Raw genomic sequence first — 27,658 nt, forward strand, 5'->3', positions numbered from 1 at the left:
GGGGGGGGGGGGGGGTGTGCTACACAATAGTTGCTGATCACACACACCTGAACTGTTTCCTTGCATATGCTGATTGTGGCAATGAGGGTTTTTGATGAGGGTGGAGGCCCTTTGGAAAAATATATAAAATTTTCATTCCATCACAGCTTTCTGTGTTCTGCTGCTGCTCCCTCAATCTTTTCTTTTACTCCTGACCTTTCAGTCTGCACATCTTTTCCCACTGAAGTTTCTGATCTTCAGTGGCTAGTGCTTTATGATTTCCACCCCAAGCTATCTCACTTTCTTCTCTTGAGACATGATGTAAGTTATCTGAAATATCACACATCATTCTTGGGGCTCAGGCAGAAGTCTAGAGAAACTGTAATGATTTTGTTTTTTAATCAATATGCTGTTGATTTGTGCCAACTGAAACAAATTTTCAGAGATGGGGCTTTCATCTTCATTTTCTTCTAGCTGACACTGATGACTCCCTGAAAAGGCTCCCTCTCAAAAGATTTAAATCAAAGTAAAATGCATTTACTTTAGCATTCGTGTTTACTGGTGGGTAGGAGGAGCCATTTCTATGCTTTCTCCATCTATTGCTAGTTGTAAGGGAGGGGGGAAAGCAACACCTTGCTGGATCCTTGTTTTGTCCTGTGCTGAAAGCAGGGAAGTAGGAAGATTGTGCAAAATACGGGATGATGTAGAGCTGCAAGCAGCCATAGTATGATCCGTAACAACCACCAAGAACAGGCAGAGCATGCCACTGTTTGACTGGCATAAGGTACTGTGCAGGGTCTTCCCATAACCGGCCTTTTGCAAGTTGTCAGCTGAAAAAGAGCTTGAGAATCTCGAGCCAAGTTGGTGGGAACTTCTGAAAATTGCATCCATCCCCCAAAACAAAATATTTCCTTGGAATCACAGACTTGAGAGCCTTTTCCTTCCCCACCAGTAAATGGCAAATTAGAGGAACAGATTTTGGTCATTCGTCTAGAATTACTTCAGAGCAGCCCCGGGAAACCAGCCCTTCACTTTGGGCTGAGACAAAAGATAGTATTACTTTTGAACTTGCTCTCAGCTTAGGCTCTTGAAAAACTCAAAGCACGCTGTAAGAGCTTTGGACCTTGGGTGCTGTCAGAAGCAGATCCCAGCTGAGGCCTGCAAGGTGGCCAGGTCTGACAGGTACCAGGCAGAAGATGGCTTCGACGCAGTCTCTACTGAGGGCGTCCCATCATTATCTGGTTAGACCTCAAGCAGTTTTCATCATTAGCAGTAGACATGCTTGGTGGTATTTTCTTCCCAAAGGAGAATGCAATCAACTGAAATGCCCTGCGGTTTTGTTTTAGCAGGTTGCCAAACTTTCTGGCACTGCTTTTGTAGACTCTTCCCCTTATGTTTAGAAGTTGTTGAGAAATTCGCCTGCTACTATTACAACGCAATTTTTTATTTATTTTTTTGTACACGCTCCTAAATGAAATACACGTGGCCATAAAATGACAGAGCAATCCTGTTGAGAATTTACTTTGTGAAGGCCACAGATAAAGGTACTTTTGACCACAAAAATCCAACTTAGAAACACTCTATCTGTTGCTGATCATCTCAGTAGAGAAGGATTATGAAACCTGGAAGTCAGTGGAAAAAAGAAAGGACTGTAAAAACGACTAAGAAGCAAACTGGATTTGTTTGCTGGAAAAAACTCTTGTAAGTCCTGACTGAATGAAATGTGAGGTTCATACAAAATATGGGAAAGACCAACGGAGTGCAAATACTGAAATTTTCAAAATAAGAGAGGCTGTGATGCTCACTGACAAGTTGAACATATGCTGTCAGTCATCCTCATTAAGAACTATTTACAGAAAACCAAACTGAGCACATTGGGATGGAAAAAGCACTGACTTCATAGAGCAGGAGATTGTTGAATAAATATATAGATGGGCATGAAAAAGGATAAAAGGTTGAACAGTAAAATACTAGCATGAGAAAGCAGAGAGATCAACCTTTAAACTTTTTTCTTTCCTCAATCCTACTTCAAAAAATAGCAACCTTTTTTCTTAATCATCCTTTTTTCCTTGCTCTCCTTCCCAAATGTCAAAAGAATATCCATGACAGAAAACATTAATTAGGACTTTCTTACAGATTTCAGTTAAGAAAGTGCCCTTTACATGGCAACTTTTTAAAATTAAATACGTACACTGAAGGATTATATTATCATTGGAATTTTATGCATCAGAAACACAACCTACAATAAAATTAAAAAAAAAACCAAAGTACTCTCAAAGTGGCACAGGAGGTGGTCAGTAAAAGCACATAATGCATCATCTCACGGGAACTTCAGATTACCACCTATAGAAGCTGGCTAGCAAAAATTAAATGCGAACAATATTACACAGAAGAAATAAATTAACTAGAGTAAATTGCTGTAGAAAAGCTACATTAATTTGCTGATACTGGCTTAAGGTGCTCTTTGCACTCATTTGTGACTCTGATGGAAAGTTCTTCAAATGTATCCATGCTAGAGGAACTGTGCCCTAGGCCCGCACGTCTTACCCATTGTGTTCGTAACAACAAGTAGGAGAAATGGAGGGTGCCGGACATACCTGGAATCACATCATTCAGGCTGGGAGAGACCGCTGGAGGTCATGTGGTCCACTGCCCCGCTCAAAGAAAGGCCATCTGTGAAGTTAGATGGTGTTTAAGGGTACATTGCCCAAGCAAGTTTTGAGTATTTCCAGGGACATGGATGCCACAAGACTGCTGGGCAATCTCTTCCAGCATCTAACAGCTCCCACTGCCAGAATAGTTTCATCCTATTCAATGGGAATTTACCTTATGGCCACTGGTGGCTGTAGTCCTTTTGCTGTGAACCTCTGAGGAGTGTCTGGCTCCATCTTCTGTTTTTGAAGGCATCAGTAAGATCCCGCACCCCCTTCCCACCCCAAGCTATCTCATTTCCAGACTGGAGTAAAGTGGTTCCAGCTGGATTTAGCACTGCTAACCAACACAGGTTGTGGTCTGCAGCGTAGACTCATATATGGTCTGCTTGTTGATTGGGATGTTTTCACTAGAATGGGGGACTTAATGTTACATTTTAACGTAGTGTGTCTTTCTATTAATTTTGTGGGTTTTAAAAAATATAACTTTAATGTAAAATAGTGGAAGGTCTTAAAAATATCTAGATTTCACTTCTTTTAATAATTTATCCCCCTAACAGAAATGACAGTATTTCAAAACTTGTATATTTTCCATATCATAGGTATACGAGAGAATGCTGGATAAATCTGCCATATCCCTGTCCATTTTAATCTGATTAATCATAAGAAGAAAACAACCCCACCTGAGATGGGAATGACAATTCAGCAGTAGCCCTTTAGAAGAAGGTGGAGGGTAGCACAGTTCCCTCCCCTGTCCCCCAGAGAAGAAGCACAAGTGTCTCTCTGCAAGCCTCTAGCAGAAAGATGGGTCACAAAGTCAAATTGCTGACATGAGCTGTGTTTGGAGGCTCCTGTGCACTGAAGTGAGCAGTGCAAACTGTTTTCCTTTCCACATATTTGTGACTTATAATATGTCCCAGATCTTGAAACAGGACCGTGAAGTTCCCATGATGAACCAGGGGAATTATGCAGCTCACTCCTCACGATTCTAATATTAATTTTGGATGACTGTTTCACATGATTCACTTGGACTTTTCTGATCCTCATCATGAAAGAATTAAAAAAGAAAGCAGAAATGGATCATTATGTTTAAGTGTCAAAAACATCTCTGTGTTTTTCAGAAACAGGGAAACAAGGAAATCAGTAAAATATGCTTTTGTCTATCATAGAAACTGTCAAAATTTAGAGAAATGCACTATAACTAAAGTGTAAACTGCATTAAAGTTATGACATAAATTTTGTGTAAGTCCACACTGCATATTATTTTCCTTTAACAAAACTTTTTGATAATCTCAGAATGCTTAACTGGCATAATACAGTTCTCAATATGTTTGGTGTTACATTTAAAAGATTTCGTTTGTTAAAGTTTTCATGTGTTACTAAAATCACTGCTTGGATGTGGTACAGTTTGTATTAAGGGATAATATTTAAACTAAACATACAGCTTTTTAACAGATGTTTAATTACAGCAGCTTCTCAAACTCCAAAATCATTTGTGGATCTCTTGTTATTTCAGATGAAACGACTTACATACAAATGTGGGCTACTTTGGCCCATTATCTTTTCACTATTGTGGGGCAAGATGAAGTTGGCAGCATTTTTCGCCAAAAAAGAGTCAGTTCCTCATTGCTGGTTTCTAGACAAGCTGACCAAAATAACTCTAAACCAAACTAGTAACAGAAAAAAAAAAAAATCCAAATTGTTATTATTTTTCTAAGTTCTTTAAACAAAATACCACTATTCAAAGTTTAACCTCAGAACTCACCTCTTGCCCGCAGTCTTAACTTTTTCACTCTTTGCATTCTCCAACAAGTTGTCTCAGTTTGACTTACTCTTTTATAAATATACAAGAATGCAGTTATTTATTGTTCAACTGATGCTTTATTAAAGAAAGTTTTTGTTCTCACACTCCTGACTATCTAATGGAAAGGTTCAGCTTCGAGCAGAGGTAGAAGTCTTGGTTAACAAATGTAATACCAGTTGCTACTAATAAACCCCTATGGACTAAAATAGGGGTTTATTGTGTTACTAGAAATCTGACAGTAGGCTTGGTAATTTTGGACATTATATTAGGCTCAACAACATCACAATGCCATCTCTTCTCCATCTTCCTGAGGTAGGTGAAGCCTGCTGTTCAGTGATCATATCACGGTCACTCATAAAATACCCGGGGCATATGCCGAATGCTTCTTGCACCCTCGGTGAAATTCATCCCTTTGTAAGGGACAACCACACTAGACTCAGTGGGAATTCAAGACATGTACTGGGCTTGTGCTGCCCCTCTGCAGAGAGATTAATTTCCACAGTGATAGTAGTGCTGCCTTCACCGTGAATGAACTCCAAATGTGTAACTTTACATCATTACCTTGCTTCTTAAAGCCCATTTTCTGAATAAAAAGCTAGGAAAAGTGAAGACGAAGGAGTGGAAATTAGAGCGAGAGAAAAGACGAAAGGTTTCCAATAACATACACTAAAGATTTTAAATAAATATTTTAATTCTATTATTGGCATTTACAGGTAGAAAGCATACAGTATGTTACAATTTTATCAAAATGTGAAAAATATGGATGTTACATAAGTAACAAATGTAAAAAAAGTATTTTTCTTACCTTCCCTGAAAGTAAGAAAACTATTCAGCATAGGAAAATATTGATATAAAACACAGAAAAAAAAAAAAAAAAAAAAGAAGTTTTTACACAGTACAATAGGTTCATCAGATCTGCATGAAGATGTAAGGAATTTGTGAGGTTCTACTTTACCTAAAACTTTAGGGAATTTTGGACAAACAGTAAGCTACATTAATGAATCTACGAGTAGTTTCCCCTCATATCCGCTCCAAAATGCTAGAGTGCAGTAATTTTCTATACAATAAATAATTCTTCAAAGTTTCCATCATAGAAAATCATATAATGCAGAAAATGCCACTCCAAGGTCACAAAGGCTAGGCAGTGCTTTAATAATAATAATGATAATACTTATTATAGTGCTTTATAATGTCTAAGCACTTCAGACGAGTTAACTAATTAGTCCTCACAACACCCCTGTGAGGTAGGTAAGTGTTTTTCCTACCTTTCCTGTAGTACAGATGGGAAAATTAAATCTAGGGAGAAGCACAGACCGCAGCAGCAGCACAGCCGAGATGAGAGGCCAAGAGATGTGGAAATTGAAGGTTTTTTCCCTCACTCCCCTTGATTGTGGCACTGCCAGGTGACAGGCTACTTGGCTGGGCTGGGCTGACAAATGCTAATTGCTCCCCTCCCACTCAAAGCACTGAAGGGGTCAGGCAGGGACCAGGATTAAGCATCCCCAAATATTTCATAGAGATTCAGAAGCTCTCACACAACTTTGTCAAAAAACAGAACAAGACATAAAAAAAAAAAAAAAAAAAAAAAAAAGGAAACACCACCACACCCCCAAACAAAGAAACAAGTTGAAAATAAAAAAACTCCTAAAGTGCTGACTGGCTTGAGCTGCTTCTAGCACCTCTTGTATGGAATAAGACTTACAGCACTGTTGCCAGCAATTATTCAAGCAGATTTAATCCATAAAGTTACATGTGAGCAATTGCAGGACACGGTAACTCCTTTTCTGAGACACCTTACTACTGTAATTCCTTCATTCACCATCCTTCTTCCATGCATTTCTTAAGGAAAATTAAACCCTCAATACTCTTGCATCATAAAACATGTTAGTAGCTGGAGACAATATGCACATCCTTCACAATTTAAAAAAAAAAAAATTAGATCATTTTCCGAACAAAGCATTATTAATTTAAGAATCACAAACCAAACAATGGTAAATAGGAAACCCTTTTCAAAGGCTGCACGCCGAATATCTTGTTTTCAAATACAATGCATGCAGGAGAAATAAATTCATCCAAGCATAATTAAATTAAAAATGTTTTAAGTCTCTTTCAGCAGCATAATGGTTATTATTTTTAAAGTCTCCTCCATCCAAACTGGCCTGGGGTTCAAATGCTGACCTTTGCTTTTCTACAACCATATAATGGTTTGACCAGTCCCCGTGGCTTTGCAGTGGCAATACCAGAAGATAAAGCCTATACATACTGTTCTGCTTCCCCATCCTTGGAAACAGGTTTTGTTGTACCACCTTTGCTGTCTTCACTCACTGCTGCTGCTGCTGCTGCTACTGCTGCTGATTTTTCAGGAAGTGATGCCAAATCTTTAAAAACATCCACATAATGCCCAAAGCCTGGGCCCCAGTTCAAGAGGTTGTCCCAGTTGAAGCTTCCCGCTTGCTGCCCCAGCTTCACAGGAAGGGAGCTCTCCCCGGCGCTTGCGGTGGTCGCCTGTGCCCCCACTGGCCCCCCCTCACCTCGGCGGCCAGGGTACCGCCGGGGCTTCAGCCTGGTGCCATAGTTGTCCTCATCATCTGCATCGGACTCATTGACCTGGGATAACTTGGGCATCCTGGAGGTGTACGCTATGGGCTTATCCCTGTCATACTCCATCTCCGAGCAGGTGAAGGACTCGTGGGAGTCACTGTCGGAGGAGGACTCAGGCGCAGGAATACCATCGGCTGGGTTCCTCGTCCGGGACAGAGGCCTTCTGCAGTCCTCCTCAGAAGAGGACCGGCCGTGGTCTGCACTGCAGATGCTGGGGTTTCTAGGGCGAGGGGTGTTCAGTCTCTCCACCTCTTCGATGGACAGCCCCACGGGAGGAGCAGTTTCCAGGGGGATCTGCCCGATGGGCTGCTTCAGGCGGCTTCCCGGCCGGGAACCATGGCTCGCCATGGTCTGTGGACTCTTGCTTCTCCTCCCCAGCCGAGTGGCGTAGTTAAAAATGCCAGGCTGGCAGACATCATTGTGCATCTCCAGCGGGCTCCCTTCCCTTATGGCGAGGTGCAGCTCCCTTGCTGGACTGTGCCTGTAGAAAGTTGATGATTTGGAGAAGGGTGCGGGGCTGTGCCGAGACAGGGGGTTGGGAGTAGGACATGCCGAATGGCTTAAAGAGGTTGTCCTCAAGCCCTGCCCGTAGGCGGGCTGGTAGGTCAAGCTGCTGGCTCCCAGGGGCATGGGGGACTGACGTGCAAAGCCCAGAGGGCTGTGCCTCTGGATGGAGAACTTGGGTGTGTGGCTCCGAAACTGCTTGTAGTGCTGGACGATGTCGGCGTCTGAGGGGGCAATGCTGCTGGCATTGTCGATGTCGTAGTGCTCGATCTCGGGCTCAGGGGAAGCCAGCGGGGCGCTGGGGATTGTCTCTGTGGCATGTGGGATGTCGGTTTCGTCATAGATGAGATATGGATTTTCTCTTTCGATGATATCGGGTTTTGGGTTCCCTTCAGGTTGCTTCCTGACGGTCATGTCATCACCATAGGGTGGGATGTTGTCAGGGTCATCAAACGCCACGTTCTCGCTCCCTTTTTTCTTTTTCTCTTTTGTTTTCTTCTCCTCTTTTGGGGCTTTTGACTTCTTTCCTCGACACTGGTTGCAGAGGATGAGGCTGAGGACCAGCAGCGCCAGGACTGTCGCACAGCTGCCCACGATAGCTGGCACGGCCCAGAGGGGCAGGGACAGCTCGGCAGGGTGCGGGGATGGGAGGCAGATGTGGCCACCATTGATCCCTGCTCTACACTCATGGCCTGGGGCGCACGAGACCCCCAGGCAGGCCACCACCACCTCGCAGGTCCGTCCCGTGTATGCCTCGGGGCAGCTGCAGGTGAAGCCAGTGTGCGCCCCGGGCTCGCAGCTGCCCCCATTTTGGCAGGGGCTGGAGGCACAGGCGCCTGGTGGGACGCACTGGTAGGCGTACCACTGGTTGATGCACATCAGCTCACCCCAGCAGGGACTGCTGGCGCAGACGTTGGGGCCACGGCAGCCGATCTTCACCGAGGGGTCCGTTTTGGAGAGAGTGGCAAGGCTGTGCTTGCCAGCGAAGGGAAGGCTCTCCCCCCCGTACTTGATGTAGGAAATGCAGCCATCGAAGCCTAGGAAAAAAAGCAACAGTCACATCAGGACCCGAAGGCTGAGTATGCACGGTCAAGGGAGGCTAAAGACACTCTGAGCATCAATGTCAGGCTAAAGGGGAAAACTTTTAGAGCAGCAAATGACAAGATTTGCGATGTGCCTCTTGCCCCCTGAAATAAAAGGGGAAACAAACACAGAAGCAACAAAATGGAAAACCCAGTGCTACGATGAAGGAGATGCCCTTTATGATGTGGTTTTAAGCAGTCTGCGAGGTCAATCACACTGTTAGTTATGAACGTGAAGCATCCATTTTTACCTTGCACTGTGATTAATGTAAAAATATCTGTAATATTAACCACATAACAGTACAATATCACTTATTTCACGAGAAGGATGGCCCATTCACAGATGTTTCAGTATCTGACAATCTGCATTGAATCATTTAGGCTCAGGTGCTTCTGTTAAATATTTCCTTTTACATTGTAATGACTATTTTGTTCATAAACTTTTGATAATTTTGGGGGGTTCATATTAGATAGGAACTGAAATCTACTTTTAAGCAGAACAATATTAAGTAAAGGCTGGTCATGCCTGGAGCTTCTGACATATCTTCTATACATGCACCTTTTAAAACATGATTTTCACATCCAAGCTGTGCAGAGAAATGGAGATTAAAGATAAGAAAGTAATTAAGTAATTTCTCTGAAGATATATGCATGGTACTTATATAAATGATACCAAGATATCTTGGTTAAACTTTTAAGTCTGCCAAATAAGAATTCAGAAACACACCAGTTTTTAAATTCAATGCTGAGATTTCAAAGCAACAAAAATATTAATAGGTGAGTAAATAAAATGTACCAAAACCTGCAATTAAGATGCTGAAATTAAACACATGTTTTCTAGAAGGCCTGTAAAACATTTTTGCACACCCGTTGCTTTCATTAAATCTGAAAAAAACAGGCAATTGTAAGCAGAAGCCTAAATAGAATTTGTAATGTTGATCTGGCTTTAAAGAATTCTATAGGCTGTGCAGGAGAAGGAACTGTCTGATTAGGAAGTATCTACCTCAAGCTTAGACACTGGGAATAAAGTTCAAACAGAGGAAAAAATATAATATAAAATTAAACAAAAAAACACATTTTGGGTAAAAACAGGTTGTTCACACATAGACTCAATTCTGCCACTCACTGAACAGATTAGATCTGAGGTTTGCAATGCAAACGGATACTTCTGTGATTGTTGTGTGTTTATCTTACAGACTCATCTAAAGAAGTCTGAAGGATATATTCTTAGGTCTTTATTATAATGTAGTTTCCCCTTGAAGCAAAATTATTTCGCCAAAATACAAAGCAATGAGCAAATGGTTGGATTTTGCAGAAACATTCTAATTTTTAAAAATATATTGTTAAATTGACTCAATTTTCAATTTATAGACCCATTTCACTGAAGATGAATGAAAGGCTCCATCGTCAAGAAATAAGCTAAGAATTCCAAGGGTTACCATAGGGAAACATCTATTCTAGTAGCATTTGATGTCTTTAAAATGGATTTGAACAAATATTCCTTCTAACGACTTCATTCAATGTACTTAAATGTTTTTGTTTCCTAATTTTCCCATATTTCTAAAACTTCTTATCATCCACAGAGAGAAACCTCTGCATAGCTGGCTTGGCTGTGCTAGCAGAAAATATTAACTTCCATTCCCTTTTGCTTGTGTGCTTTCCAGTTTCCCCTGTTCTGAGCTGAAGTTGTCTATCATGCTTCAGCTAAGCCTCCTGTCTTACTGTCTCCTAAAATCATGGCAATACTTTTATGCCTCTGAATCTCGAGCAGCCTTTTCCCAGACTTCCCATAGCTTGGTTGTGGGGCTACCGTGTCAGTGGTGATGTTGAGTTTCAGTGCTGAGAGAGCTCAGGGAGATGGGACTATCCTTGGCCTGTGTGCGGTGGTTGTGTGTGAGGTGACAGGCAAATCCAGCCTTTTGCCAGCCCAATAATTCTCTGTGCTCCCCAGACTTAATCCTTTCTGCGTTTTAGGATAGTGTAACCTTATGCTGACCTCTGCTTGGAGCTGTGACAAAATGGTACGCAGAGTTGTGTTTCTAAGTTATGTTCTCAGTGTCCACATACACAGTTGATATAGTAAATGTGTTCGTTTCTCCTTAACTTCTGATGGGTTCTCCTTGGGGTGCTGTGCATGGTGCTCGAATTACAGGAGGATATTATTCTAGACTAAATTTATTGGCTATTATCAATAAAAATACTCAGTAAGGAGAAGGAAAGTGCCACTACTCAGTTCTGAAGTGTCACACTTGGGTGAAACAATAAACAGGAGCAAATTTTCCATGTATTAGTAGTGTCAGAGAAAGGTTCAGTTCTGCAAACATATTGCTGGAATGGACGAACAGCCACTATGAATGGTAACTTTGTGAATAATTGTGGAAATCTCTGTAAAAACAGGTAGCAGAGAGATAAATGTTATGAATATTTACTCTGTCATGAAATAGCAAACATACTCAAGTTGTATGAGGTGATATTACAGATTTATAATCTTCAAAGTATGTTGTTTTAAAATTTGAACACCCTCTGATGTCAGAAATGAAATATGAGTGCGTACGAACATCAAATACCCTTCACTGAATGATGCAAGTTGTGGTGTAAAAGTACATGAAAGAGCCTTTTAAATTTTGCAAGCATGCTATTTCTGTATTATTTCCATTCTGACAGAGATGTGTTTTCTTTCAGCACTTCTATTTTCATTTTCTCCTGTTTTTACATTACCAAATCAAGAGGAAATTGAGGATTTAGGTTCAGGTGGGAGCCCAAGCAAAATGGACAATTACCTTGCCGCATGCTTGGTGGTCCCCTGCAGCAGTGATGAGATAAGCAGCAATTGGAATTTTGTCAGGTTTACCCAGGTTTGAAAATGTTACTGGATATACCAGCTTCACAGCCCTGAAACCGTCACCCGCATTTGTCAGCTTTTAACAGATATTTTTGACTCTGAGTTCACGCAGAGTTTTATACCTCCCCTTTGTAAATCCTTGGTATGTTGTACACAATGTAATCCAATATTAAAATGAAATAAAATCATATGAATAAGAGACTTTGGAATTGTGTATTCCTAATGGAAGCCAGACATTCCTAATTTATCTGCCACAGCATCAGGCAGTGGTGAGAAGTTAGTGTCCTCAATTTTCTTTGTTCCAGCTTTCCTAAAAGCCTCTGACTTTTCCATGCATATGCTGCTCATAAAACATATATGTAAAAAGGGTAAAAGGTTAGCACAGCATCCATATGATTTTGTACCATATTTCATACAAATTCACAATATACAAATGTAAAGTGTGAATTTGCTCCACTCGGAGATACTTTATCTGGTCACAATTCTTGAAGTCAGGAAGATTTTTCAATATAAAAACTCTGTGAAACCTATGCCTTCATTGTCTGGAGTATCTCACAGTTTGTAGCTAAAAATCACTTCCATCTTTACTTATCACTGGGAGGATGACATTAAATACATGTTATCCGCTTTTTTTGCCAGGGTCTAAGACAGTCGCTTCAACTCTTCGAGGGAGACTGATTTACTTCCTAACAGCTAGATGTCGGTCAGAGGGTGGTTCCTTATTGTCCTTGGTTTCTGTTGCTCAGAAATAAATCCTATTCTTCATTTGACAGCAGGATAAAGCAGAAGGAAGTTAGAGTTTCAGAAAATATTTTAATGATATTAATAACAGGCTAAATCCTGCAGTGCTTACCAACCCCCTACAAAGTTCTCATTTAGCATTTTTTCCCAAGTAAAAGATTTGCCTTGGTTTTCCAGATTCTGACCCAGGTAAAGAATAGATCCTTTATTCTCTGTTAGCATAACAAAATTATAACCACTACTTTACAGACAAGCAAGCAAACCCGCCCCCCACCTCCAAAAAGCCCTGCAGATGGAGTGCCTGCTTTTGGAAACAACAGGGCTGCAACGTGCATTGAAGGAACAAAGTCTGCAATCCTTACTCATTCAAATTACAGTTTTTCTGGCAAAGGATGGAAGTATACTAATTACTGATAAAGAATTACAGTACCTTCTGCAACCTTTAAGCAGAGATCCTTTGTCCAAACAATTGTGCTTATGTGCACTATTTAAAAAAATTAAGAAAACTCACCTGCAACTGTGCTCTTGAAAGGTTGGCTTGATGGGATTCCTCCCAAAGAAATTGTAAGAACATTTAGTCCACCAAAGTCTTGTGTGGCATGGAGAATGTCTCGGCTATGACTCTTGTCGACCGACAGGATAGTAGCAGACCCGTTCTTCTCAATGAGCACCGAATGCCACTGACCATCCGCAGTGTATACTTCTGGGATATTTCTTTCCACTTTCCCAGCAATTCCAGCATCAGATATGTAATGCACTTTCCCACCTTTTATCTGATCAGAAGAATATAAAATGCATAATTTTAAAATGATATACACATAACCACTCCTACACACACGTAACTAATGGGATGCCTATTCAGTACAGCTACAGTAACACGTGGCTTCGGTTCCAATAGGAAGCCTGGGTGTATTTTTTCCCAAATAATTGTTTTGTACTAAAAAATGCATTAATTATTTAGCATGAAAAACTTGGCTGGAATTAAATACTTGATTGCATCTGAAGAAAACTGAGAGCTGCCATCCACACATTCCCTGGATAATCTCACAAGAGAAAAACTTACTGAGAGGCCAGCAACAGGGCATGCACATGACAAAACATTTTAACCAAAAAAAAATAATTCTTCCTCCTTCTTCAATGCAAGTGTGGAAAATGCTTTTCAGAGTAAACAGATGTTGTCCTTGCCCCCAAAACTTGCATCTCGTTTTCATTATGACACAGTAGAAATACATATGGCATAGCAGGAATTGATCAAGATTCCCATTTCATACCCGGTTTTTATGCTAATTTTGCATTTTGCAGAGACAACAAAATAGCTGTATTTTAGAAAGCTTTCTGAAGAGTTGCGAAGTGTATTATTTTGCATGAATTTTCAAGTGGTGCATACTTGAGCAAACTGCTTTTAAACTTGTGAGCTATTAGGAAAAAAAGGTTCTATTAAATTCCATGAAAAATTTTTTGGCTTTTCCTCTAGGAATGACGCCTTGCAATTTTACTGAATCATGAGATGCAGGATTTCGAACCTCTTATTATAATAGCTCAATATTAAATGATCCCAGAATGAGATCAGTGCAATTTCTGCATTTAAGAGAGAGGAGTTTTAAACCCCCCCCAACATCCAAACATGCCAGCTTCTCAAATACTGCATAGAAGTTGGGTATGTCAGCTGACTTTGTAAGGGTGTACAGACTTGTGTACTGCTCATATAGGGTGGCTCTGCACCTTGTTGCAAGTTTCCTTCCATACTCTGCACGTTTGGTCATACATGTGGAATAAGATGACTACTTTCCCTCCCGTGTTCCTCTCCAAGGCTTGGTTGGTCCATGATGTGTAACACGAGCATGCATGCAGAACGTGCACATGCATAGTCCAGGAAAGGTCGAAGTCCCAGGTTTGTTGAAAGCTCTCTAAGCCTCGCATGCTTTGTTCCAGGAAAAATAACGTTCACCTGGGAAGAACTGTGAGGTGACACACCGGCTGAAAGAATGCTGCTCTCGTTTCCAGAAACTGTTAAATGCTCTGGATTTACTTCTTTAGTGATGCAAGCTGAGGACTTTGTTCATAGAGATCAGCTTTAATATGGCTGTAAGACCACGCTCATGTCTTGGCAGCAGCCTGAACTAAATGTATCTAGCACGTATTCCATTTGGATCAAGAAATACAATGGTTAATATGTGCATGCACTTCATTTATAAATGCAGTAATTTGGGCTATTTGAAAATGTATTGTTTGAGGAACTCTGATAAAGCTGCCCCTCAGACATAGGATGCTTTTGTTACTGGCAAACACAGGTGGCATACAGCTGAACTGTCACATAGTCCCAAAAATACCCCACATTTGGAAATGCAGTCACACAGAGTATTATAGCGTATTAAACACCATTTGCCACAATCAAAAGTATTTAGAAAAAGATCAACTCGGCCGAATATATACATATATTTATGCCTGTAACCTGTAATTGGTTTGTTAGTCTTATTTTGTCTTTTATGCTCCATGAAAATACTGCCTTGTATTTTGGTCTTTATGTAAATGAAAAGAAATATCAGACCTCTAAGCTTATGGGAAGACTAAGCACACAATTGTAACTTTTAATTCCACCTTAGAGAAGAATCGTAGAATTATTTACCTGTAAGCAACTGATATTTTCCATAGATTCATGACTCTTTAGCTCTATTTCTGTGTCTTTTAAATTACATGCAACTAATGCTAACAGACTCATAAATAATATACTAGTGGCATTAACAAAATCTCGAGAGACAAGACCGGTCCCTGACTTCTTCAACCAGGAAAAAGTAAGAAATGTCCTTCTCAGTTTCTTGAAGCACGACATATTTCTAAATCTGAAGCAAATGCTGATGCTGACAATATTGAGTAACATCCATTTCTGGGTTTTATTTAAATGGCAGAGCAACTGACAAGTAGAATATAATGAAAAGAACGAACCACTAAAGCAAACATATTCCTACAAGGATGATTCAACTTTATTAACATTCTGAGTCTCTTTACTGAACAAATTGCTTCTTATTTGTTTTAAATTTGAGCACTAGACTTTACACATTTATAGCCCACTGGATGAGATATCACTTAAAAGAGTTATGGTCTGATTTATTTCTGCAACTCGATGTGTGCATAGAATCCTAGAGTGGTTTGGGTTGGAAGGGACCTTAAAGACCATCCAGCTCCAACCCCCCTGCCATGGGCAGGGACACCTTCCCCCAGCCCAGGTTGCTCAAAGCCCCGTCCAACCCAGCCTGGAACACTGCCAGGGAGGGGGCAGACACTCTGGGCAACCTGTGCCAGTGCCTCACCACCCTCACATGTGCATACGTTAGCTCATACAGGTAACATGTAATCCACATTCTCTACCCATACAAGTCATAGATTTTAGAGCTACAGTTATGCTAATTTAATCTGATTTCAGATGAGATTTTCAGCTAAAACAGGGCAGGCAATGTCACCTTTAACCTGCTGTATTTATCCCATTACGTCTAATTGAATTCGTCGCAATGTGTATTATTTCTAGGAATATAAGCTGTGACAAAGAGCTTTAACAATAAGGAATCCCCTACCCTCTTCCTTTTTGTGGGGTTGGGGGGGAGACATTTTCCGTCTGAATTTGGCCATTTAGTTTCATCTGCTAGGTTTTGTATCCTTCCTGGATTAAGGATCCCCTTACATTATAAAGACCTCTCTGGGGTTCTTTGAGGGAGTCTACATCTATCATTTAGCAAATCAGCTGCTCGCAGTCTCAGTGGGTCTTAATTATTATCATTTCTCTAATTTAACCCCAATTCCAGCTACAGCAAAGCCAGTTAACTAAAAGAGCAAAAATGTGGAGGCATGAAAGTAGCCACAGAACTTGTAGATTTTCCCTAGCACAGTTTAGTATTAAAAAACACATGGCATGTTTTCTCTGAATGCTTACACTTTGGATGACAAGCTTATTAAAAGAACAAAAAATCAAGTTACAAAATTGTCTGTTTTGAAGACTGACAAGAGGGTTGCAAACAGAAGTCCCTACAGCTTATCTCTGGCACCAGGAGAGGACTGAGGTGCCAGAGAAACCTACGTGTGGGGTAAGCTTCACCAACATATCGGGCTACTGCTGATGGAACTGCTTATTGTGATACCTACTCCAGGTATGGGCAGTGGTATACAAGCCATACTGTACTAACTACAGTTAAATTACTACAGTTTTATTAAGCAGGATCATCTGGGAACTTTTTGGTAATAATTGGTACCATGATGTTACCTCTCCTTCCTTAAACTGCTGCATTTGTTACTAGGCAAACCTCCGCACTTTGCCCCTGCACAGCTGGGTCTGGGACTTGACACCCACTGCTTGCTTGTATAACTTCACCAATATTAACAATAATAAGAGTGTTTGCATAAACAGACCACTAGTGCTTTCAGCCAGGAAAGGCAACTCTCCTTTTTTTTTAAAAAAAAACAAAATAATGCTTGTAGAGCTGACTTAGCAAATTCTACTAGAGAGAAAAAGGTAGTACTTGTTTTTTTCTCTCTGGAACCCAGAATAATGAGATGTTATCTGCTAATATGACTGAGGCAGAAACTTCCTATCAAATGATGTGGTAAAAGCATACACCAAGGAAGAAATGCAGACTTGCTTCTTAAACACAGCCGGTGTGTTAGGAAAGCTCTGTACCTCTGATCAGGCAGGTGGAGAATATCCATGGGGCCGAAGCTTAGAAAGTGTGAATTTCTGTATGAGTTTCTTTAAAAGTCAGGGAAAAAACTTGGAAAGCCTTACAGCAGTCAAGGAAACTTGGAGCTTACACCAACCCAATAAAGGGGCTTGCCAACATCACTGCTGTACTCATTTAGAGTTATGAGTAAATGGACTGAGTCATAGCCAGGAACTGAACCATTGCTTTCTCTTGAGAAAGGTAACTTCTGTAGCAATAAACTCTTTGGGAAAGAAACAAAACTGTGTGGCATTTGAAGCATTAATTCAGCTACGTATCCCAAAATAATTTGATATTGACATTGGTCTACGGGTAACCTCATGAATTCAAGTTATCCCTCACTTCCTAGTTTGATAAGCATGAGCCATGCTAGTAGGATTTAATGAAAACTTTTTGGCAAGCTTGAGGAGGACCTGGGTTCGAGGCCCGAAAAAGCAGAAGATAAAAGGCCAATAACGAAATGATTTGTTCTGTAGAGTGTAACTTAATGATGACAACAAAAATGGCAATGAATACTGTTCTTGCTGCCTTAAAACAGTCATTATTTGGAGTCTAGACAAAACTGATTAGATACAAAACCATCAAGATATTCCGATACTTTGGCAAATAGCAAGGGAATTGTTGAGAAGATGAATGATACTGGAGCAGTGCCTAGCCTCAGTTAAAGACCTAATATTTTATAAAGGAAACAGCAAGAGTAATGGAAAAATGTGATTTTGATCACTATGCATGAGGCAGTCCAATCAAATCAAACTCAGTATTAGCCATAATCTTACCTTCACAGTAGTGAAGTTGCTGCTTTCCTGGACGTGAACTAAAATGCCGTTCTCGCTTCTTGTCCTGAACTTCACTTCCAAGCGGTCTGCTTTTGGGGGTCCTGGGCCAGCGCCTTGAGTGCCGTGTCTCATCACGTATTCTCGCTTCTTGTTTGGGCTCATGTGGTAGTCAAGTCGTCCTTTGCCTTCTAGTGATAAGGCAGTGTCGGCAGTAATATCTGGGAGAGGACGGGCAATTACTGAGTATGCAGCTCGTTACAGCTATAGTGATCATCTGCCTAATACCGACCATTTTCTTTCAGAGCACAGATCAAGTTTAGAGCAGGGCAGGGGGGAGAGCAGGAGCAAATGGCAGTTTCAGGCCCTCTATTCTTTGGTTTGAACCAGAATATGTGTTTGCAAGTGGGAGTGTGCTAGTAATTTACTGCTGCTATCAGTCAATAGTAAATTAAAACTCGCTAGGGAACAAGTGAGGGAGTAGGGAAAAAAATTTGGCTCTCAGAACTGTAATTCCTTCCCAGGGATGTTACTGTTTCCATTACTGCAAACAGGGTTTAATGATATATTGAACTCTAAGCTCTTCAGGGCAGAGATAATGACTTTCTATTTGTTATGACATTAAAAAAAGAATAAAAAATGGCAGAACATTGACTACCAAATGCTGTTAAAATTATGGCTAAATTCTTTTGTAAACCAGCGCAATAAAAGCATATAAATCAGCTAAACAGTAATGGGACATGTAAGAAAACAAAGCTCAGTCATTATAATACAACTATATGAAAATAAATCACTTTGCTCTCCTAGACAATTCTGTACTGATTTACAGAGCTATCCATATACGAGTTAATAACCCCAGAGTGTAAATGGCTTGCTTTCATTTACATTTACCATATTTTCTTGCATATAATCTGATGGTCATTTGATAAAAAGTCCTACAGTTTGGAGGAGCCATAAGCATATATATGCACACAATGCTTATGTGAAGGGAAGGGTTTTCCCTTAGCCTCTTACCTCTCCATAGCAGACAAATCTCTCCTAGAGGATAGCTTTACTTTAGTTATGGATTATACCTTGTTGGGAAGCAGTAGTTTTAAATGAGTGCAAGTCACCTGAAATGTGATATACAAACTAGAAAACAAAATATATGTAACTTGTTGCTATTTTTAGTCATGAAAGGGCAATAGTCTATTGTGGACACTTTCCTTCAAAATTATTTAAGGGGCAAGCATGCTGCTTGTTTTCATTATTTTATAAAATACATTATCCCATGAGCCTGAAAATAACTCTTAATGGCATTTGTTTAAACCATACTTGGGTGTACATTAAAGAGAAATACAGTAAAACCTCCTCCATACATTTTTCACAGTGCTTTCCCGTCAGTCCATCTCTGCAGTGACACTGCTGCCATGACCAGTGATCAACACAGGTGCCACCATGTTGGCAGGGGCTGGTCATGCAAGCGCCTTCCAGTCTGGGACACCTGAAACAAATCAGGAACAAATCAGAAAAGTAGATGCAGAAGAATATGCGTACAAATAAGCAGAGTAAATGTGCTGGGAAGCATCTTGCATTTGAACGATACTCCCTTTCTTCCCTCCAGGGATGCAAAAATTGAGAGGCTTTTCCCTATAAACAGCTCATGCTTCTAAACAGATTCCAATTTTCAGCGTCAAGTTATAACACTCTTACGAAAGAGAAAGGAATACAGAGACAGTGAAACTCCTATTATCTGTTATGCAAGAAAACTCTTCTATGTGCTTTTTATGCTACAGACCTCCAGAGACTTCATATCACAACGAACAGCACAAACTTGGGGGCTGAAGGAGGAAGGGTGAGATAGCAATTCTGGACGAAAGACTGACATTGCTACAACTGTGACTTCAAATACTGAGATGGAAAAAACAATAGAATCAGCTAGTTCATCATTTCTGAAAGACCACTCAGAGGATATGAGGGAAATTCACTGATACTTGAGAGGCAAAGTGATAAAACAGACATTGTGGATTAAAAAGAAATAAGAGGGAGTACAGGGTTAGCAAACAGTATGAGTACAGTCAAACCCAGGTGGAATTTATGAAGAAACCCAATAACAGGGCTACTCCATTTCAGCCTGCAAAGCAAGTTAATAATAATTGGCAATAGAAATGTAATGATGTTGCTTTTTTGAAGCCTTTGTAATCTTTTGTGAACCTTTCACCCAAATTCACTTTCTTCATACATTTTTCACACTTTACAATAAATTCTACAGAATTTTTTTTACAAGAAATATCTGATAGTGTTTGAATGGAATAATGTCTGACTTTCACGACAGCTTCCTTTGCTGTAAACGCTGTTCATCTGATACCATATATAGCAGACATACTGATCTAAGATTCCTTGAGCTGCCAAAGCCTGGCTGGGCTCCAGGGGACGTCCGTTGACTGCAAACTCCATTATACAGCCCACAAAATCATGGCTTTCCACCTGTCCTCTCCTTTGAAGGATGGGCTCTACAGACCTGATGCCACCAACAGTAACTCGATTTGGTTGTACATCGAGAGTCCTATAAGAGAGTCAGAAAAGTAATTTATCACTATCAGACATTAACATAGCAATGACAACACAGGAACTGTAGCCACCAGCTACAGTTTGTGGCTAAAATTCTCTTCCAAACTTCACATTTTATATTTAGAAGGGGAGATCAGTAGCACTTGAACTAACCGTTATAATAGGTATGATCTAAATTCACACTTCGTTATTGCATGTTAAATTTTCTATTCACTTGACTGAGCAGCATGCTTGATATCATAATGAGTAAGGTTTTTTACTCAATTATCATTTAAATTTTAGATTATATTTAAATAGCTGGAAGATGGATTCATTATTTTACAAAGATATAACACCTTCTCTAGTGGAGAAACCACGTGTGACAGGAAATATGATTGTGATTATTGTAAGAAATTAGCCAAAGTGGTTGTGATTAAAATTGTTTTATCTCCAAAGAGGATCTAATGATGTGACAGAAAGGCTTCTAACTTAGTTACAGTAAACATGATAAATAAGGTTTGTTCTCTGCACTGGTCAATATTTAAGAAATTAAAACTGTGAATGATGACATCTGGAAATTACTGAAAACAAAATCAAAGTAATTACTCTTTTTTTAAAGAAAGCAGTGATAAGGTGATGCTATTTATTACACCTTTATAGGAAACAGGAGGTGCAGTTTACATAAATAAATAAATGAATACAAGACCCCAGATCAAAGCCCAAGACCGAACACTGGAGTGAAATATAGGTGCTACTAGAGTAGTAGAATTTTGAGTCTGAGCCTGGTTTTGGCAAGATAGATACGATTCAAAATGTAAAAGGAGTTGCTAAAGATCTGTAGCACTACAAATTGTAGAACTTTTAACTGTCAAAGAGTAGTGCTGTATATTTAAGAGCCAGTTGATTATAACAAATACATTTGTGTTTTACTGTCTAAGATATAAAAATTGTCAGTAATTATGAGCATCTGATATTCTGATTTGTTAACTCTTTCTGGATTATGATGTGAAATCTCATAGCATTAGGCAGTAAGTCTTATCTCTGTTTGCACTACAGTGCAGGCTACTCCTGGCCATACATTTCTTGTGTGCCAACAAGAGCCCAGGGACAGAGCTGAGAAGTGGGGATTTCTGAATAAACTCCTTGTCATGAATAAACTCCACGCAGAAATGTAGCCTGAGCTAGAAAGTAGCAGTACACGTAAAAAATTTAATTTTATTCTGCAAAGATGGGAGAAAATGACACTTGGGAGACTTGAAGGAGTGCAGTTGAGGTATCTATCCCTTGCCTGAGGCTGGGCTAAGGGCATATACTCCAAATTTCTCTGGTTTTAGAGTGTGATTTTCATTTTACTTTTTATTTTACTCCCCCCAAAAAAACCCAAAATGAAGAATTATTTACCAGTCAGTAGAAACTGCAACATTGCTAACAGTGCAATAGCCTGGCTCCTGATCCTCAGAGCAGGAATCCACTGTCAGTGATGCTGCCTGCAAAAGCCACACACACAAATATGCCAAGTATTACAAGTTTGTAGTCCCCAAGCACATTAAATATTTAAGATTAAACATATTATATCAAGGACTTGTCTAGAATGGAGTATTTGTATATTACTATGTCACTTGGGATTGCAGGGTGCCCCAGAGCCACTGATCAACTACATACTGCATCAACATAGTGAATACCCAGATGTGGATATGAACAGAGAGTGAGCTAATTGACCGCTTCATACAGAGAATCAGTTAAACACAACATTTTCAGATTTGGGTAGGGTTTGTTTTGTGTTTGTTTGCTTTACTTCTTGAAACTGCAGCTATTTTGGCTCATATCATCTCCTACTCCTGATCTGAACAGAGAGCTGCTCCCTCCAAACACAAAGGGCATTTCTTCAGGGGCTTGACCATGACATTAAACGTATTGCTTGAACTTGATAAAAAGCATGTTACAAAAGCTGGGTGTACAAACACTGAGATCACTAGTTAAAAATAATAACCAGCCACTCAATAATACTCAGAGTAACCAAGTAGACCTGATCAAGGCAACACTTAGGATGATATGTCATAAGAGAGGTTTGCTCCATGTTGATAATGGTGAACATATGGATACCTACAGTGGGAACAAGCTGAGAAGTACCAGGTGTCACCAGCACTCAGAGCAGTCTTCCTCTTTATTATTATCCCCAATCCCCAGCCAACGGGGTTGCCTCATTACCCATCTCAGTCATTTACACTGAAGTGAATCATGCCACTTCTACCTGTAATCTCTAAAACTCTAACCAAAGCTTTCACTAAAATAATGAAATAATTCCCGCTGATTTAAAAAGGAGTTTTTATTTTGCTCCTTATTTAGCAAAGAATTTTCCCCACAGCGATTTATTAATAACAGATGCGCTGACAAAAAAAAAACCAACAAACCTAACAAAAACAAAAAAAAACCCAACCCAAAACAACCCAACAACCCTGAAGGTTAGTTATTCCTTAAAACAAATTTTTAGAAAAATAAACATAATCTCCAAACTGTATGTATCAGCTTCTCATGTTCCAACTAGATGTGTGGTACAGTTTTACAGCAAATTTAAATCAAACGTCACTTCTAAAAATGCCTTGGTCTATATTTTGATTTGGATTACAGGAGCTGAGCAAACAGCAATAGCTATCAGTATGTCATTACTCTGCAATGGCTTTTTTTCCCTGCTTGCAACTAAATTCACTAACCACATCTTGTTGAAACACCCCCAGATTGTCCATGCTATTTCCAAATACATACTGTGAGTTGATGCATTGTATTGACCAAATGAATTCATAGCTCTTAGCCCTAAACCATGCCCTACAATGCATCTAAATTGTTTGATTTTCTGATTTTCATTAAAGCTTATCTTGAATTTCTTTCCATACATAATGAGCAAACTGCTTCTCCTGAGAAACACCAGTCTGCAGTTTCAAAGTAGATTATAGCCCTGTATAAATGAAACAATTCATAGAAAGAATAATAAGCTGGCTGGTCTGTATGCCATCACACGCATACATATTTTCCTTCAGAATACAAACAACAAAAAATGAAATGAGTTTTTTGTTCTTAGCTCAATCAGAGTAATCTCCCTAACTTACATCGCTATGTGCTGTGAAAGCCAAGCTACAACCCCAGCTGAAGGGCTAGATATTTGAGAATATATTTTACTTGGACCAGAGTTCATACAATTTATTTTCTAATGTTAGTCAAATGTTCCTGCTTGTTACTTAAGCATTACTCTACAGTTACCTTGCTGCATTATGAGACTTTCTATCCTGTCACTCTGCAATAGCTCAGGACTGACAACTTAATGATTTTACCAGTTTCCGATAAAATCCCACTGTGCTGTAGGGAATGACAGATTTGAAATCCTGAAGGGGGGCTATTTTATACAATTTTGGACACCTGGGAGACATTTTTCCTAGAGCAGAAATATCTAAGACAAAGGCGATTCTTTCCACTTACTGTGTTTGTAAACAGCTAAAAAAAAAAAAAAAAAAAAAAAAAAAAAAAAAAAAAATCACTCAAAGGTATAGGTTGTCTTAAATGTTTGCTTTTGGCCTGAAGCATTTATAACTGAATTTTTCTGTAAATAGTCCTTTTAATGTTATCTCTTCTTCTATAGCCTAGTCCTCTGGCATATCTACAAGTAAAACATTTTCCTGATCTATTTTTTTCTTCAGTGTATTTTGTTTATTTGTTGAAAGTTTTAATGTGTGCTCCTATACTCAGCCATTTAAATCTTATCATTAGAAATACCATATTAATTTAGTTGCTAAAATGGGAACCTGGTGCCTTTCAAGATTTACGTGCATTTTTGGGCTTTACCGTTTGGAAGCTGTGATGCAAATTATTAAGTAGTTGATATTAAGGCACGTTAAAACAAAGTCATCAACATCACAATTATCCTTCATCTTATTTGGATGTATAACTTCTACGAACACACACAAACTGGATTTGCAAAGCTAGCTGAAGACTAAACCATCCCCCCTTCAGTAAATGGAAAAATCAGGTCTTGCACTATGCAACTGAAATGCAGATTCAGGCTCAACACTTTCTAATAGAGAAGAAAAAAGCACAATTTAGGAAGGTCAGGAGACAAACCTGGTCCTATAAAGAACCCCAGACCGTAAGGTAACACATCCCTCTGCTGCTCTCAGTACATTTGTGCCTACGGACATCTCACCCTGGACCTGAAGCTCTTCAGCAGGGCACTCTGAACAGAGCAGCTTAAAAATATTAAAGGGCTGTATCTCAGCAGCACTGCCTTCTGCAGCAGTTCATGATGGGAAATCTCTACAAGGACTCAGGGAGCCACACTGGGTAGAACAGTTTATTCTTTTATTCCCTACACTACTTCTGGCTTGAAATATGTAAAACGAAATGTGGAGCCCTAGCTATATATTATTCTTATATGACTTTAATTTCAAACATGGGAAGAATAAGGGATTCCATGTATGCTGGCCATTGTGCTTGAGAAGGGAGCTGTTGGGCAATAGTTACTGATTATGGATGGCAAATAGATTTGGTTTCATTTCTAACTCAAACACTGTGGAGTGAAAAAGCTTGGCCTGAACTCAAAGAGCATTTGGTTTATGTTCTGCTTTGGAAATATTATTAAAAAATGAGAGAAGAGGAATAGAAAACATTTACTGGAAAAAAAAAATGAAGGCAGGTGAGGGGTCAGAGTACCAGGCATATGGCAATCAGTTGTCTCAGTCCTGGTTTTGGCAGAATTCCTCCCCTCAGATGCTTTCTGGGGGACAAAAAAAAAAGGTAACCTCCTTCCTTCCCCCAAGAAAACCTCTCAGTGTAGCACCTTTGAACTTTTAATGTATATACTACAGAAAAAAAAAAAAAATGCTTCCAGTCTAACGAGATTGGTAAAATCTCTGAACTAGCTCAAGGAGGTCAGGGACATCTGGAATTTTAAGTTTGTCTGCTTCTATTTTCCAAATGTTGAGAAAAATTATTCTGAGGGGTTTTGTAGTTGCTATGGTTAATTAGCCTTCCCTGATAATCAATCCTGTAATCTGCATCAGTTAATTAGCCTCATGTGTAGTAATTTATTTCATTAATTATTCCTGGCTCTTGTTTTTTACATTTAGAGCACAGGGCATTACACATGTTTTTTTAATTATTCTTTATCATCATCATACTAAACAAACCATTATAGATCTTTGAGTCAGTTGGAGGAAGGTTTTTTCCAAAGTTGGAGGTTCTGCTAGCAAACACAATGTTACTAATTTTATGTTCCTCTGAGTTCACATGTAAGCCAAAGTGACTTGGCTGAACTTGTCTTAAATTCTCATTTTAGCATTTCTTACCATTCCAGCCCTCCGGGCAATAACTGTGTGAAATTGCCCATCAGACACCTTCTTAGTTGTGGTAAGCTTGTACGTGCCACTGCCAAGATTGTAGGAGAATCTCATCCTCTCTTCTACTATTTCCAGCGCCAGAAATTCTGCTCGCTCTCCAGTTTGGTTATCGTAGTTATACAACATTAAGGCATTTCTTTTTATAGTGGCGAACTTTATATAGATGTAATTATTGTTTGGATCCATACTGGGAAACTCCATATAAGACAACTCTTCAAATCCATAACTGTTCAGTTCACAATGGTTCCCAAAAACACCTGTAAAATGAAAAGTAAATGCTTTTTTCCTCACCGTGCATTCTTGCAGAAACAAAGTATTGATGCGCTCTAGACGTGGCTATGGTACACAGGCTCCTTAAAAAACCTCTAATGTATGATTAAAAATACGCAACTTGAACAGAAGACTCCTATTACTCACTGGTGGGTGTTGAAATATATATAAACTTAAATATTGTTACAAGTGACAGTTACATCTACTGAAAATCAAAGTACACTTTATTGAGCTCTATGGGTTCTTTAGAAAACAAAAAAAAAAAGCATGCTTGACAGCTATGTCAGATACAGTTGTTAATTATCATCAGGCATTTGTTAATCTAGTTATGAAAATAAATTTGCAACTTCAATTTATTTTTCTCCTTATAGCTGTTATCTGAACTGTTAATCAATTGGTGGTTCATTTTTTATACTTATATATAAGCATATGTGCGATTAAAATATTATGTTTTCTTATGTTTCTATTGATCTGAATGTTTTGGTGCATTCTACATATTTCTTTTCAGATGTCTGTCACATAATTTCCCTTGATAGTTTTTACTGCAGTGACAATGACAAAAAACTTAATTTATGAATATTAGTTACGTTTACAATGGACTGTGAGTGTACAGGAAATGAATAAACTCCAAGGAACTGTAAAACAAAGGAAATAAAAAAGAATAAAGAAGTTATTCCATGTTAGTAGAAACTGTATTCAGAAGTAGTTACAAATGTGTATTGAGAACCACACTTTTGTGTGAGGGTTTTCAAACATTTGAGGTTTAAAACACTGTTAATGATTTCTCAGGATTATCTGTTTTTTGATTAATCTGTTGCATTTACTCTCATGCTTTTCTATATGAACAATGACAATTCTGGATTGACCTGCATTCAGAACCGATCTTGATGCAATTATATCATGATACTTAAAAACAACTGTTGTTTTATGTCTTTATTGGGTTCATTCCACAAGCTAAATTTGGGATAATTAAATTCTAATAATTATTAAACTATTTTGGCACTACTATATGCTTCTCTGATTCTGGAATAGTACTCTGGTTTTGGAACTCAAAACTTTATTAACATACAATAAATTGTACAGTGGACAAGTACTGGTGTGGGCTAACAAAGCTGTTTTGATGCAGTCAAGTTCTCTTAATCAAATCTATTAAATATAACAGTGCCAATATCTAATCATCATCATCATCATCATCACCATCATTGAATACTTTGGGTTGAAAGGGACCTTAAAGACCATTTAGTTCCACCTCCCCTGCCATGGGCAGGGACACCTTCCCCCAGCCCAGATTGCTCAAAGCCCCGTCCAACCCAGCCTGGAACACTGCCAGGGAGGGGGCAGACACTCTGGGCAACCTGTGCCAGTGCCTCACCACCCTCATAGGAAAGAATTTCTTCCTTGTATCTCCCCACCTTTCCTGTAGCCCCTTTCAGTACTGGGAGGCTGCTACAAGGTCTCTCTGGAGCCTTCTCCAGGCTGAACAACCTCAACTCTCTCAGCCTGTCCTATTAAAGGAGGTGCTCCTCACTTGCAGAAAAATGTAGGTGCTCTCTAATTCTTGCTTTACAGATATTTTGACAAATTATGCCAATTTCTCAAAAGAAAACCAAGCCCTCTCTGCTCAACATCATCCCAAAGCCCCTTTTTATAATTTAACTTTGCAAGTGTGTTGGATGTAAGAATACTGATGTTGTTTATAGTGGTCTTACTCTTCAGCTCTCCTAAAAGTGTCTGTTATTAGGCAGGAGAGCAAGCACTGCTCTGAACCCTTGGCATGCCCCCCCCCCCCGCC

At 39.5% G+C, this 27,658-nt stretch overlaps 1 protein-coding gene across 1 annotated transcript in view; it reads right to left on the reverse strand.

Moving 5' to 3' along the window:
- Positions 1 to 5,107: 5,107 nt before the first annotated feature.
- The window catches only part of FAT4 (FAT atypical cadherin 4), a 150,327-nt gene continuing 127,776 nt past the window's right edge, over positions 5,108 to 27,658 (reverse strand). Inside the window, exons 11-17 of the mRNA XM_026847875.1 lie at positions 25,546 to 25,853; positions 21,614 to 21,699; positions 20,049 to 20,228; positions 19,042 to 19,166; positions 17,687 to 17,904; positions 12,716 to 12,977; positions 5,108 to 8,576 (exon numbers count right to left, since the gene is read on the reverse strand). Of these exons, the coding sequence (XP_026703676.1) occupies positions 6,688 to 8,576; positions 12,716 to 12,977; positions 17,687 to 17,904; positions 19,042 to 19,166; positions 20,049 to 20,228; positions 21,614 to 21,699; positions 25,546 to 25,853 (3,068 nt within the window). The 3' untranslated portion in view covers positions 5,108 to 6,687. The remainder of the gene's footprint in view (positions 8,577 to 12,715; positions 12,978 to 17,686; positions 17,905 to 19,041; positions 19,167 to 20,048; positions 20,229 to 21,613; positions 21,700 to 25,545; positions 25,854 to 27,658) is intronic.

Source organism: Athene cunicularia, assembly GCF_003259725.1.
Source record: "Athene cunicularia isolate RWA chromosome 4 unlocalized genomic scaffold, athCun1 chr4_part2, whole genome shotgun sequence".
NCBI classification, from domain to species: Eukaryota; Metazoa; Chordata; class Aves; order Strigiformes; family Strigidae; genus Athene; species Athene cunicularia.